General features: G+C 53.2%; 3 protein-coding genes across 8 annotated transcripts; 1 reads left to right on the top strand and 2 right to left on the bottom strand.

Moving 5' to 3' along the window:
• Window positions 1–434: 434 nt before the first annotated feature.
• On the bottom strand, window positions 435–1,486 carry LOC128763606 (hydroxycarboxylic acid receptor 2-like). Its single transcript, XM_053872593.1, has one exon. The coding sequence runs from the start codon at window positions 1,484–1,486 to the stop codon at window positions 518–520; it is 969 nt and encodes a 322-aa protein (XP_053728568.1). The 3' UTR covers window positions 435–517.
• Window positions 1,487–1,635: 149 nt separating this feature from the next.
• Window positions 1,636–3,974, bottom strand: denr (density-regulated protein). Its single transcript, XM_053872598.1, has 8 exons — window positions 3,579–3,974; window positions 2,907–3,010; window positions 2,810–2,829; window positions 2,657–2,741; window positions 2,311–2,400; window positions 2,120–2,236; window positions 1,916–2,055; window positions 1,636–1,851 (listed from the first exon to the last, which is right to left on the bottom strand). Exons 2-8 carry the CDS (start codon window positions 2,998–3,000, stop codon window positions 1,807–1,809), a joined length of 591 nt encoding a protein of 196 aa, XP_053728573.1. The 5' UTR covers window positions 3,001–3,010; window positions 3,579–3,974; the 3' UTR covers window positions 1,636–1,806.
• On the top strand, window positions 3,271–12,401 carry LOC128763600 (huntingtin-interacting protein 1-related protein-like). Of its 6 annotated transcripts, none has more exons than XM_053872577.1 (33): window positions 3,696–3,799; window positions 3,881–4,330; window positions 4,421–4,646; window positions 4,896–4,959; window positions 5,056–5,198; window positions 5,267–5,323; window positions 5,540–5,620; window positions 5,697–5,773; window positions 5,845–5,906; window positions 6,191–6,331; window positions 6,394–6,451; window positions 6,519–6,594; window positions 6,657–6,911; window positions 6,984–7,167; window positions 7,466–7,554; window positions 7,673–7,789; window positions 7,857–7,958; window positions 8,050–8,244; window positions 8,302–8,412; window positions 8,481–8,666; window positions 8,738–8,885; window positions 9,128–9,391; window positions 9,466–9,602; window positions 9,706–9,816; window positions 9,897–9,955; window positions 10,015–10,045; window positions 10,112–10,174; window positions 10,294–10,394; window positions 10,491–10,596; window positions 11,169–11,292; window positions 11,448–11,509; window positions 11,580–12,005; window positions 12,203–12,401. In XM_053872577.1, the coding sequence occupies exons 3-33, from the start codon at window positions 4,566–4,568 to the stop codon at window positions 12,236–12,238; spliced, it is 3,747 nt and encodes a 1,248-aa protein (XP_053728552.1). In that variant the 5' UTR covers window positions 3,696–3,799; window positions 3,881–4,330; window positions 4,421–4,565; the 3' UTR covers window positions 12,239–12,401. The 6 variants fall into 6 exon arrangements, with proteins under 6 accessions (XP_053728553.1, XP_053728552.1, XP_053728557.1 ...); XM_053872582.1 differs by lacking the exon at window positions 3,696–3,799 and having other exon boundaries at window positions 3,817–4,330; window positions 9,128–9,214; window positions 9,284–9,391; XM_053872578.1 differs by lacking the exons at window positions 3,696–3,799; window positions 3,881–4,330 and adding an exon at window positions 3,271–3,281.
• The last annotated feature ends 25 nt before the right edge of the window (window positions 12,402–12,426 follow it).

Below are 12,426 nucleotides of genomic sequence, written 5' to 3'. Positions count from 1 at the left end.
ACTTTACATACAAGTGCGAGTGCGCGTGTGCGTGCGTGTAACAAGACAAGACTCAAATCACTCCGAATAATTGAGAATTACCCGAACTGTTACGTTCAATGACCCGCCCGTGATACCTTCAAGGACCAAGAGCCTGATGGTTTCAAAGCTGCAGCCCGCTGTCTTGATGTTGCTTCTTCCTCCACGAGAAGACTTTCACCACAGCTTCAAGAAACAGACCTTTTTCACTCGCAGTTGTATGTTTTTATTTGCCTCGAACACGCGAGATTTCGCCTAAATGCGTCCACCTTGCTTTTACAGAGTCGTCCGCCAGATGTCGCCAGACCAAGGTCACGAACATGACCACAGGTGCCACCTGCTGGTTCTCCTGCACTAGTTTCAAGAATCTTTGAACCGTTTCGGTTCACATCCTGTTGAATAGCATGGGGCGCCTGACACGCTGCCTCGCCATCCAACACCCGGTGTCCCGGGATCTCGGACCGTCAGCAGAACCACGGCGGTTCATGAGGGTCGGACTCTAGAGCCGTACTCCTTGAAGCACGTAAACGGTCCGGCGCGCCGCCGCTTCTCTCCTCAGCAGTTTGTCCCACAGCTTCCGGAAGATCCCGCTGAAGGCTGGCGTGGCGAAGTAGTAGACCAGGGGGTTGAGGACGCTGTGGAAGTAGGTCAGGCAGATGGAGGTGTAGAAGGCAAGGTTGGCCCCCTCAAAGTACCGGCAGTGCTGGTACCAGACCTTGAGGACCCAGATAGCAATACGGGATGCGGAGCTCGGGAGGAAGCAGACAATGAAGACCAGGGCCACAGCCAGGACAAAGTGGACGGCCCGCTTGATCTTCCGCCTGTGGCCCGCCGGTCTGCTGCAGAGTTGCCACGTGATCCGGACAGTGCAGAAGGCCACGATGGCTGTGGGCAGGACAAAGTGGACCACAAAGAAGACGCTGTGCCAGGTGGACAGAGCATTTGGGCCCATGCAGATGTTGAAGCTCTCGCATTGCATCCGGTTGTCGCTGCTGAGAAACTGCTGCTCGGCCAGGAGGTGGCCCGTGGCCAGCAGCACCACAGCCCAGAGGAAGACAGAGACCCCCACTGCGTAGCCGGCTCCAAGCAGGTTGATCCGGTTCAGAGGGTGAACAATCTTGCAGTAGCGGTCCACGGTGACGGCGGTAAGGAAGAAGATGCCGGCAGCCCTGTTGGCTGCCAGCAGGAAGAGAAGGACCCGACAGGCGGCGTCGCCCAAGACCCAGTCCTTTCCTTGCCAGTAGTAGTGGGCTCTGAAGGGGAGGCAGAACAGCACCATGGTGTCGGCCACAGCAAGCTGGGTCAGGAAGACGGCGCTGGGCCTCCACTTGTCCATGTGGTACATGAACATCAATAGAGCCACAGAGTTCCCAGACAAACCCAAGACCACCTCCAGGACCAGAACCGGAGGCATCACCTGGTTGAGGCGCGGCGTCTGGAACACGCAGCACTCGGACGAGATGTTCATCCTGGGAGTGATGGCTTGGTTTGAGCGCGGGTGTGTGTCATGCTCAGTCAGGGGTGAAGCTGAGCTGATAAGGCCCACAAAAACAGGAAGACATATTGACATGGCGGCGGCTCTGACATGTGGGGCGGAGGAAGAACTGACCAGAGCACTCGTGTTATCATTTTATTCTCCGACAGTAGCGTGAGCGGGGAGGGGCCCGGGTGAGGACGTCACACCTTTGGCAAACAATAGAAAGGTTTCTGGCTATAAAGCAGCCCAGTGTGTATTTACAGGAAAGAAAGTAGAAAAGGAACGCAAGGATGTCGGCTGGTCCTCGTCTGTCACTTCTTCACTTCCCCAAGGTCGTCGATGCTGTCATCGTCCACCTGACACACACACATCTTTCTCTGTCAGCATCCAAACACAGGTCTATGAGGCACGCACACTCACCTCGGGCCACTTCTCCTGAATCACGTCGATAATGTCGTCTGTAAAATCTCCCTGAATGATGATCTCGTCCTCGGCCGTCACGGAGGCACCGCAGGAGAACTTCTGAGCAAAGAACCGCTGGGCTTCTTTCAGCTCAATGTCTGACACACACACAGGGTCAGTCAAAGCACGGTGACATCAACCAACAGGGAGTGCTGTTCTCACCGAAGGTTCCGAGCCCACACACGCGCGTCACATATTTCTTCTTGGCTCGGGGGATCTTTGCTATCGTCACTTTCTGTGGCACCGTCTTCTTCTTCTGTTTAATCTGACCTCGTCCTCCTGCAAAGATCAAACAAAGCGTATTTCAACATCTGCTTGCTGACGTCACTTCCTGTTGATGCTAACAGGCAGACCTCTCTTCTGTTTTTTCTTCTCCTCCTCCTCCACAGCAGGGGGTGCCTCTCCGGTGACAGGCTCTTTCTTAGGCGCATTGGCGGCAGGACCTGTGAACACAAGAGCCGGAGGACATTCAGCCCTCACACCTGCAGCTCCACTGCCACCATGGCAAGAACCCCAACAAAACTGTAGCTTGCTAGATAGGAAGCAAGGGAGGAGGTGAGGACACAAGGCAAGTGAGATGGAATAGATGAGGAAACATGGATGGAGCTGAGGAAAGGAGTGTACGTGAGGAAACAAGGAGATGACAACACAGGAGGTGAGTGAAGAACAGAAGGACCAGAGGGCAGCACTGACACTCACCAAGAGTCATTCTGGCAAACACATCAGGGAAGTTTTTCTCCAGCCACTGTCTGCACTTGGCTGGTTCAGGCATGTACTCGCAGTACTGAGGACACAAACATTGTGATGATCAACACTGGAGAGTGAGTGTGTGTGCGTGTGAGTGTGTCTCACCTCTGTTGGCAGGGAGCAAACTGCAGAGACGACAACACAAGACAAGTGAGACAAGCAGGACATCACAACCGGATGGTGCGGGTCAGGTGGCACTCACCTCCACAGTACAGCACTTTGACTGGGGCTCTGCAATCCGGGTCAGAGGTCACCAGGTCTGATCTGCTCTCAGACTCCACCTCAGTGGTCGCCATCACTTCTAATCTGGACACAAGAGGACAGAGGCCAGTTTCAAACATCACCGTCACCGTCACCGATGAGACAGGAGCAACCTTCCCCTCCAGTACCATAGACAGCCGAGGGCTTACACACTGAGATGATGTGAGTCTTCAGGTGTGAGCCTCCATGTTTGGAGACTCTGATCTCTCTCTCTCTCTAAATTATAACGACCCAGATATTTTGAAGTCTTCATCCTCAAATTGAGGCCTAACCTTGCGGGGTCCAGCCACAAGGATTGACAAGAATTCCCCGCAAAGTAGGTTAAACAAGCCCACACACACCCGCACGCACACCACTGACACGCGCCCCACCAGATCATTCATCTGGCAGACGGTGGAAGTTTGAAACTCGCGATGATATAAGGGGAGACCTCGACGCCCGTGCTCCCTCCGGTGACTCGGGCCACGGTCGACGGAAAGATGCAGACTAGTTGAATGATTCATTCAGCGACAGACCGTCGAGTCACCGGCTGTCAGCCTTAGCTTAGCATGCTGTTCAGAAGATCACGCCGCTCCTGGAAAAAAGTCTCAGATAAAACCAAAAGCTGACTTACCTATCAGAAACACTCTCGAAATCTGCCGTTAGGTCGGTGAAGTTGCTTGCATTATAGTGTCTAATGCGAACAAATGAAACTCATTCTTGTTCAAAAATAACGTTTAGTTGGCGTGAGGAGCAGCCGCGGCTTCTTCTTCGTCCTGTCAGCAGCGCTGGCAGGACACCGCGCCCCCTCTGGGCCGGAGCAGTAGGACCTGCAAGCTCAGGATCGCAACACAGGTCAGGCCTCCACACAACTCGGTTTGAGTTCAGCAGCAGCTCCCACACGTGGCTTTGACGTTTGCCCCCGGTGTGCTCCAGGTGTATCACGTGACTCTGAAGTCTCCACTTCAGCCGGCAGCGAACACAACCTGAGGTTCTGTCGCTTGGCATGAGGCTCGAGTGCGGAGCCACCACCTTCTTCCTGCTGAGCTGCCCATCTGGGATGAGTCATGCACTGGACACTCAGAGTAGAGCTAGACCCACACTGGCTGAACACTGACTGAGGTGGTGCTTACTCCTCCTCAAAACAGATTCTGGTTTGGTCACATATTTGTTGGGAGTTTCTCAAGTTCATGTCTCAACTCTGGTCACAGCAGCTGTGCATGTGTATGTGCGTTTGACTTGGTCCCTCCTGCTCGCTCACTCCTCCCCATTAGAACCGCCCGATTGTCGGCAGAGACCCCCCTGCATCCCAGTAAATCTCTCTCTCAGGCTGCCTGGACCCAGGCTTGCTGGGACCCGCCCCCAAGACCACTGACTGAAGTTAGGGTGTGTGTATGTGTGTGTGCGTAAACCTGTCCAGCAGGTATGTGTGTTTTTCCAGTTCTTCCAGCTTCACTGCTACTCACTGATTCACAGAGAATTCTTCTCTTCCTGTGAGGAGCATCAGTCACAGACCTTCCAGCCTAGAGAAAGCTCCTCAGCCTCAGACCAGGACCAGGACTCGGGTCTCAGGCCAGGTCAGAAGCTTATTTGTCCTGTGGAGTTGACTTGTGGCAGCAACATGAGCAAAACAAAGAACAAGAGTGAGAACAAGACGGAGAAAGCTCTGGCAGCGGAGAAGGAGCAGTTCATGAAGCAGCAGGTGAACACACACACACACACATCTATGAAGGAGGGGAACATCAAGACTCGGGCATGAAGGCGCAGATCTGGTTTTAGCAATAGCCTCTGGGAGGCTTCGAACACATGTGAGGTCAGGGCACACCAAGATCTGCATCTTCTTCAGGTCATGTGACACACATGGACTTTGTATTTGTGTGCAGAGCTCAGAGTTGGAGTGCCAGCTTAACCAGTGAAGACATGTCTTCATCCAGGTTCTTCTCTGTTTCAGCTCCACAATATCAGCAAGATCATGACGACAGCAGAAACACCTCCCAAGGAGAAATACGTCCGCAGTATCTTTGAATATGATGATGATGATGATGATGATAACGGTGGTGGGGGGGGGGTGATGACGATTGACATTGAACGCTTCCTTGACAACGGTGATGACATCATCATGGGTACTCACAAGGAAGGTGGGGCTGGAACCTTCTGGTCATATGCGCTGAACCTGCCATTGTCCAGTCGCTCGCTGGTCAGCTGGAAGTTCTGCTACCTGCTGCACAAGATCATGAGAGACGGGCACACCAATGTAAAGACACGCACCCTCAGGATGGTGGTGATTGTTGTTGGTTTATCTCTGTGTTCTCTGTCTTTCAGTCAGTCCGAGACTCTCACAGACACTCTCACACTGTGAAGGACATGGGCATCCTGTGGGTGAGTCACACACCAAGCACACACGCACACGTCACGCACACATTTCCCTATTTTTGTGGGGACGTCTCATTGACATGATATACAGCCTCTCCCCTTAAACCTAACCATCCAAAACACATGCCTAACCTTAACCAGGGCTCTGAACCAAACAGACTTTCTGGTGTCTGAATGGTGTCTAACACGTCCAGTCCACTCACTTAACTTGTTGGTCTGCAGGGGAATTTACACGACCGATATGGTCACATTGTCGCCTTGTCAGCCAAATACCTGGTTCTCAAGATGGAGTTTCATGCCAAGGTAACACACACATACACACACACATACACACACACACGCAGACCCGGTGTCTGATACACTAACATGTTGTCGGCAGCACAAAGTGATTCCCGGGAACATGGAGGCTTCAGACGAGACCCTGGACAGAGAGGCAGGGGTGGACATGCCCAAAGTGTGAGTCCACAGTTCTGGTTCTGGTCCAGTAAGGGTGTGCGAGGGTGGTGACCTGGATGCATGTCCTGCAGGCTTGACATGACACAGGAGCTGCTGGACTGTCTGGACGCTGGACTCAAGATGGCCGACACAGGTTTGTCTCCAACACCTATGATGGGTCTGGGTCCAAATGACCATTACAATACCAGATGAATCAAAGGGTGGCTCATCATCCAGCTGCCAGTCAAGCTCGCTCTCTACTGTTCAGCTTGAGAGTCTCATCAGACAGGGCCAAACAACCAAAGCCTTGACCTCTCTCTCGCCCAGACCACTCTCACCACGGTGTTGCTCCGAGTGCTCGAACGGCATCTGAGTTGTTAGAGATCATGTCAACCCCTGGTCCACCCACACTCAGTTTGAACTTCTTGTTGTGGTCAGTATTCGCTCAGCTGGATGCCAATGGTGCCAAGTCCAACTCACCTGCCGGTCAGTGCCGCCTGACCCCGCTGATCCCTCTGATTCCCGACTGCAGCTTCTTGTACCATTTCAGCGTCCAGCTCCTGTTCAAGCTCCATAGCCGTGAGTCACCAACACACATGCACACACACATGCACACAGCCTCACCAACCTGTGTGTGTCAGGCATTGCTCCCGATGTGCTCCTGGGCCACAGAGAACGCTTCCGGGACCTCTTCATGAGGTTGGTCTGGTTCTGAAACGCTCTCTGCAGTGAGCCACTCCAGTTCTGACGTGACTCTCTCCCTCAGCCTGACCCAGTTCTTCGACCGTGCCCGCGAGATGGAGTTCTTCAAGAGTGTGATCCAGATCCCAGACCTTCCCAGCGTGAGTCCCTCCTTACAGACACATAGAGTCCTCTGGGATGTTGACCTGTGTGGTTCCAACAGGCTCCTCCAAACTTCCTGCGGGCCGCCGCATTGGCCGAGTACAAGAGGCCCGTGGTGGTGATGCCTGATGAGGGGCAACTAGAGGAGGACGAGGTGGACCCGGACCTCAGGGAACAGGCTCAGATCCCTCAGTACTACCTGCTCAGTCAGATGAACTTTCCGGAAGCTCTTGCGGAGTCTAGGGATGAGGGTACCGAGACCCTGAAGAAAGAACTTGAGGTTCTGAAACCAGAACTTCAGCTCATCAAGTCAGAGGTGAGTCCAGAACCACTGTTCCCATCCGAATACTGTGGTGGTGGTCCTCAGCCAATCCTGGTGCCCCGGCAGGCCCAGAGGTGCGTCACAGAGCTCAAGTCTCAGGTGAACCGTCTGGAAGCTGAGGTGGAAGAGCAGCGCTCGCACAAGCAAGTGGCGCTGGTGGAGAACGAGCACCTGCGCATGGAGGTGGAGGCACTGCGCTGTGCCAACGTTGCCAACGCTGGAGCGCAGATCGGCTTCAAGGAGGCGGATGGTGAGGAGATGCCACAGGTGGAAGGGAAGCATGAAGAGGAGAGTGGGAGGAGCTGGATGAGAGTGGGAGGAGGTGGATGAGAGTGGGAGGAGGTGGATGAGAGTGGGAGGAGCTGGATGAGAGTGGGAGGAGGTGGATGAGAGTGGAAGGAGGACCATTAGGAGAGTGGGAGGAACAGGTGGAGAGAAGGAGGAGCTTGGCGGGAGTGGGAGGAGCAGGAGGAGAGTGGGAGGAGGAGTAGGAGATGGTGGAGCAGGAGGAGACATAGAAGAGCTGACCTCGCCTGACTGGTCTGCAGGTCGTGCTCAGGCTGCAGAACTTCGCTTCTCTCAGTTGAAGGAGAGACATGCAGAGCTGGTGACGGGTCACGCTGAGCTGATGAAGAAGGTGACCACTTCCTGTCCTCACACCCACACAGACTTAGTTGCCAGATGTATAGATACTCATGATTTGGCTACAATAAGTGTCTTCGAAGAGTACGTATTGTGTGTTTGTGTGTGTTCAGAATGCAGAGACAGTCAAGCTGCTCAGCAGCGCTCTTCAGGAGAATCAGGACTTCAAGAGGTCCAAAGAGGTTGTGGAGCAGCAGCTGCAGAGTGCACAACAGGACCAGGCCAACTTGGTGAGTCCGGCATCTGGGCTTCATCCTCTGTTTCATGTCTTGGATTGAAGTTTTGCTTTGGGAGCAGCTGAAGCAGCAAAACCAGGAAGTGGAGCGCTTGAACCAAGAGCTGCTGGAGCAGAGAGCAGAGATGGCGATGCTGCGTAGCTCACTGGCCCAAATGGAGCAGGTACAGGGTCTCTGCCAGAGCGCATTTATGACTACCAGACTGGCCACTCTGGTTCTGATCCACACATGATGAGCATCTGGTCTTCTTCAAGGATGGAGTGGTGACGAGCAGCAATGTCGCCGCCATGCAGGCGGAGCGAGAGGTGCTGCTTCGCTCTGCCCAGGACAAGGACTCAGAACTTCTGTCTCTGCGGAAGCAGCTTCAGACCCAGCAGAGTTCTGTGGATCTGGAGCGGGACCGGCTCCAGAGAGAGCTGGAGTCCTTGAGAGCCCAGCTGCAGCAGCAGGTACTGTCGGCCGGCCCCGACCCAGTTCTGTTTGCTCATTGTGGTCTGGTTCTGCAGATCAACATCAACGCAGAGCAGAAAGTGGAGATAGACCGACTGAGACGAGAACTGGACACCACCCGAGCAGATCTGACTCGAGCAAACAACCTATTGCAGAGTAATGAATCGGTACTGATCCGGCTGACTGAGACACAACGCTGACAAGGTCCTGGTTCTGATCTGCTGTCACTGTCCAGGCTGGCAGTCAGATGAGCAGCACTGTGGCTAGCCTGCAGGTGGAGCGTGACAACCTGCTGCGTGCGGTGAGGGAGCGAGAGGCGGAGCTGGCATCGCTGCGGCAGGTGCAGCAGAACCTGGTGGAGCAGGAGAAGCAGAGGAGTGGCCTGGAGCTCAGCGGCCTGCGGGCCCAGCTGTACCAGCAGGTTTGATCCGAGGACTGTGATGGGACATCTGCGGTGCCACCTCACGGTCTTCTGTGTTTGTGATGTCACAGGCGGGTCGAGAGGCAGAGCTGGTTCATAAGCTGCAGGAGGAACAGTTCAGTCTGTTGCAGTGCGCTGTGGTCGAGGCCGAGGGTATCGTCCTGGATGCTGTATCCAAGCTGGACGACCCCATTCACGTTCGCTGCATCAGCTCACCTGGTGCGCCATCTTACCTTCACGGCGATGTAGTGAAGATGTTGCAGAGATGCTGTGTAGTGTTGCGGAGATGTTGTTGTGATGTCGCAGGGAATGTCGTTGGGATGTCACATACGTGTAGGAGAGATATTGCTGAGGCCTAGTTGTGATGTTGCAGAGATATTGTTGTGATGTCGTAGAGATGTCGTGATGTCGCAGAGATGTCAGGATGTCAAATTTTGACTGAAGTCTCTCCCTCCTCTCAGATTATTTGGTCAATCGAGCTGAAATCACTTTGGGGTCCATCGACAAGATGCAGCACAGTCACATGGCTTATCTGGGAAACAGGAGTGGTATGTGGGTGTGTGTGTATGTGTGCGCCCCTGCACGTAACTCTGTCTGTCTCTCTCTCTCCCCTCCAGACACCAGCTCTCTTCTTAGATCAGTGACTCAGTTCTCTCACCTGGCTGCCGACACCATTGTTAACGCAGCAGCAACGTCCCACAGTGCCCCCACTGACCAGGCTGACCGTCAGTACACACACATACACACACACATACACACACTGTCGTTGTTGGTCATGTGAGCATGTCGTGGTCTGCAGGTTTGACCGACAGCTGTCGGGACTGTGCCAACAACTGTCTTCAGTTCTTAAAGGACCTGAAGTTCCAGTCCACTCTGACCCGGGCTGACCCAGCAGCCCTCCGTGCCACTGTACAGCGGCTCTTGGTGCTGGCCCAGGTCAGTCCTGATTCACTCGTGTAGACTGCTAAAGGAGGCGGCTCTGTCATCTTTGAGGTTCTGGTTCTGTGATTGTAACCGGAGTCTGCGTTGGTCCGGTCAGGAGCTGCGGCCCACAGGTGAGGATGTGAAGAAGGAGGAACTGGGACAACTGGTGGACCGAGAAATGATGGCCACGTCCACCGCCATCGAGGAGGCCGTGCTGAGGATGGACGTACGAAGCCTGGTGTCCCTCAGGGCTCCGCATTGGGCCCTCATAGTTCCAACAGTAAGACCTGTCGCTCTGCTCTACAGGAGATTCTGACCCAGGCAAAGAGAGAAACGTCCGGCCTGAAGCTGGAGGTCAACCAGAGGTGAGACACAGGTTTCCCCACCTCTTTTCTCCTGACTCAGCCTTGATTGTTTACTGCAGCATCTTGGGCTCCTGCTCGGACCTGATGAAGGTGAGTCCTCCCGTCCGCCAGCTGTCCCGCGTCTCACCCTCAGCCTCACCTGCTTCTCTGTTCCAGGCTGTTCACATGTTGGTTACCTCAGCAACGGACTTGCAGAAGGATATTGTGGAGGGCGGACGAGTGAGTGACTGAGACCTGCTGCTAGTACTGCTACTGCTCCTGCTGCCATGAAGACCAGCTCCACAAGAACACAAAGTACTTCCACCTGAGCAGTACTAGTACTAATGTGGCTTTCTTAGGGTGCAGCGTCTGTCCCCGAGTTTTATGCCAAAAACTCACGTTGGACTGAAGGATTAATCTCTGCCTCCAAGGCTGTCGGCTGGGGTGCCACCCAGCTGCTGTAAGGACTACTGCACACACGCACACGCACACGCACACACACACACACACACACACACTTACATACAGGACGACTGCTGAGCTGGTGTGTGTCCAGGGAGTCTGCTGACCGTGTGGTTGGGGATCAAGGAACGTACGAGGAACTCATCGCGTCGTCTCACGAAATTGCAGCGAGCACGGCTCAGCTGGTCGCCGCTTCAAAGGTACAAACTTTATCAACAGTGTGTGTGTTCTTGTACTTCTATCTTTGTGAGAACCTGTATGCGTTTTTAATCAACAGAGTGAGGACATTTTGGCAGGTCCTCACTTTGTCAAGTCTCATTCTGTGGGTTAAAATAACAAAATACCTGCGTTATTATGATGGGGTTTTAGTTTGGTTAAGAGTAAAGGTTGAGTTTAGTCATTTACTTTAAATTGTTAGGTTTAGGGGAAGATGCTGGGGAAAGCATTATATCAATGTATGTGAATAATGGTCCTAAGAGAGGAAGACAAAATGCATGTGTGTGTGTATGGGGGGGCATGTTTCGCCATACTTGTGAGTGCCCAGTCTCGACAAGCCACATTCCTGTGAGGACATGTGGCTTTGTGAGGACATTTTCCCCTGTCCTCACAAGGTTTAGAGGGGTGAAACATCAGTAAAAGTAATGTATTATAACTGGGTTTCAGTTTGTTTCAGATTTTGCATGGTTAGGTTTCGGGGGAGAAGCTGGAGAAAGCATGAAAGTCAATGAAATGACCCCACAAAACATAAAAACATACATCTGTCATGTTCCAGGTGAAGGCCGACCGCAACAACAAGAAGTTGAATGTGCTACAGCAGGCATCGCGACACGTCAACGACATGGCCGCTGTGGTCGTCACCTCCACCAAGCATGGACAGCGGCGATTCTCTGACCACAGTAAGGACAGGACGTTGTGCTTCCATTTCCTGTTTACTCCGTTTGTGAACATTAGGAGTGAAATTATGCCAGAACCCAAATGACTGTAGAGAGAGTGAAGGCGGTGTGTGTTCGCTGGAGCGGGTCATGTCCTGAACCTGCTCACTATGTTGCAGGAGACATGGACTTCTCTGGGTTGTCTCTGATCAAGCTGAAGAAAGAAGAGATGGAGGCCCAGGTCAGTTCCTCTGCCCACTCTGGGTCTGTGCTTCTTTAAAATCAACTCCTGACTGCTGCTGGTCTTTCAGGTGAAGGTTCTGCAGCTGGAGAGTCAGCTGGAGCAGGAGCGCATCCGGCTGGGGGAGCTTAGAAAGCGGCACTATGACCTGGTCCCAGATCTGTCAGAGGATGCAGACAGCTTTCCGCCGCCACCGCCCCCGACCTTGCTGGACCCCATGACTGTGCCCCAGTCCTTTTCGCAGACCCAACCGTACCTCGTAACTGGAGGCATCACACAGACCAGCCTCTTTCCACAGAGCTACCCTCCGACCCAGACCTACACTCCTTCTCTTCAGGTTCCAATCCCTCCTCAGTCATCCAGTCCACAGTTGTTCCAGAGTTTGGGTAACATGAAGTCAGGGCCAAACACGTCCTCTCAGAACCCCTCTGAGGCCAGCAGATCTTCACGACGGCACAATATCTTCACAAAATCTGGGAACCTTCTGAAGAACGCAGTGAGTTCTTTTTCCACAAACCTCCTGTTGACCTTCACAATTAAGGCCAGGTGTCAGTGTGACCAGGAAGTAGATTGTTATGAATGGTCCTCATGGAAACGAAAGTGTCACACCCAGATCATGTTGATGCCATCAAAGCTTAAAGTGTGTTCTTTCTTGTTGTTGACCGGTGAAGTAATGTACATGTCTGATTCCAGTTCAAGCGAGGAGAAGCCGGTCAGGGAGAGTCGTGATGGAGAATTGTTGAGTCATCTTTGGGTATGCCAGCGCCTCCCATCCAGACTTTGTTGAGACTTCTGAGGACATTTCAGTGTGATTGACTGGTGACTGAGGGTTGTGATCGATGGACCTTCATAATAAAGAATTCTTTTTGGATCAGCAGTCGAGCTATTTTTATTGCTACATCCGTTAACAAACCCAA

The sequence above is a fragment of the Synchiropus splendidus genome, chromosome 8 (genome assembly GCF_027744825.2).
Source record: "Synchiropus splendidus isolate RoL2022-P1 chromosome 8, RoL_Sspl_1.0, whole genome shotgun sequence".
In the NCBI taxonomy this organism is placed as follows: Eukaryota; Metazoa; Chordata; class Actinopteri; order Syngnathiformes; family Callionymidae; genus Synchiropus; species Synchiropus splendidus.
The sequence above is the reverse complement of the archived record's forward strand: the minus strand, read 5'-3'. Positions and strand labels throughout refer to the sequence as shown.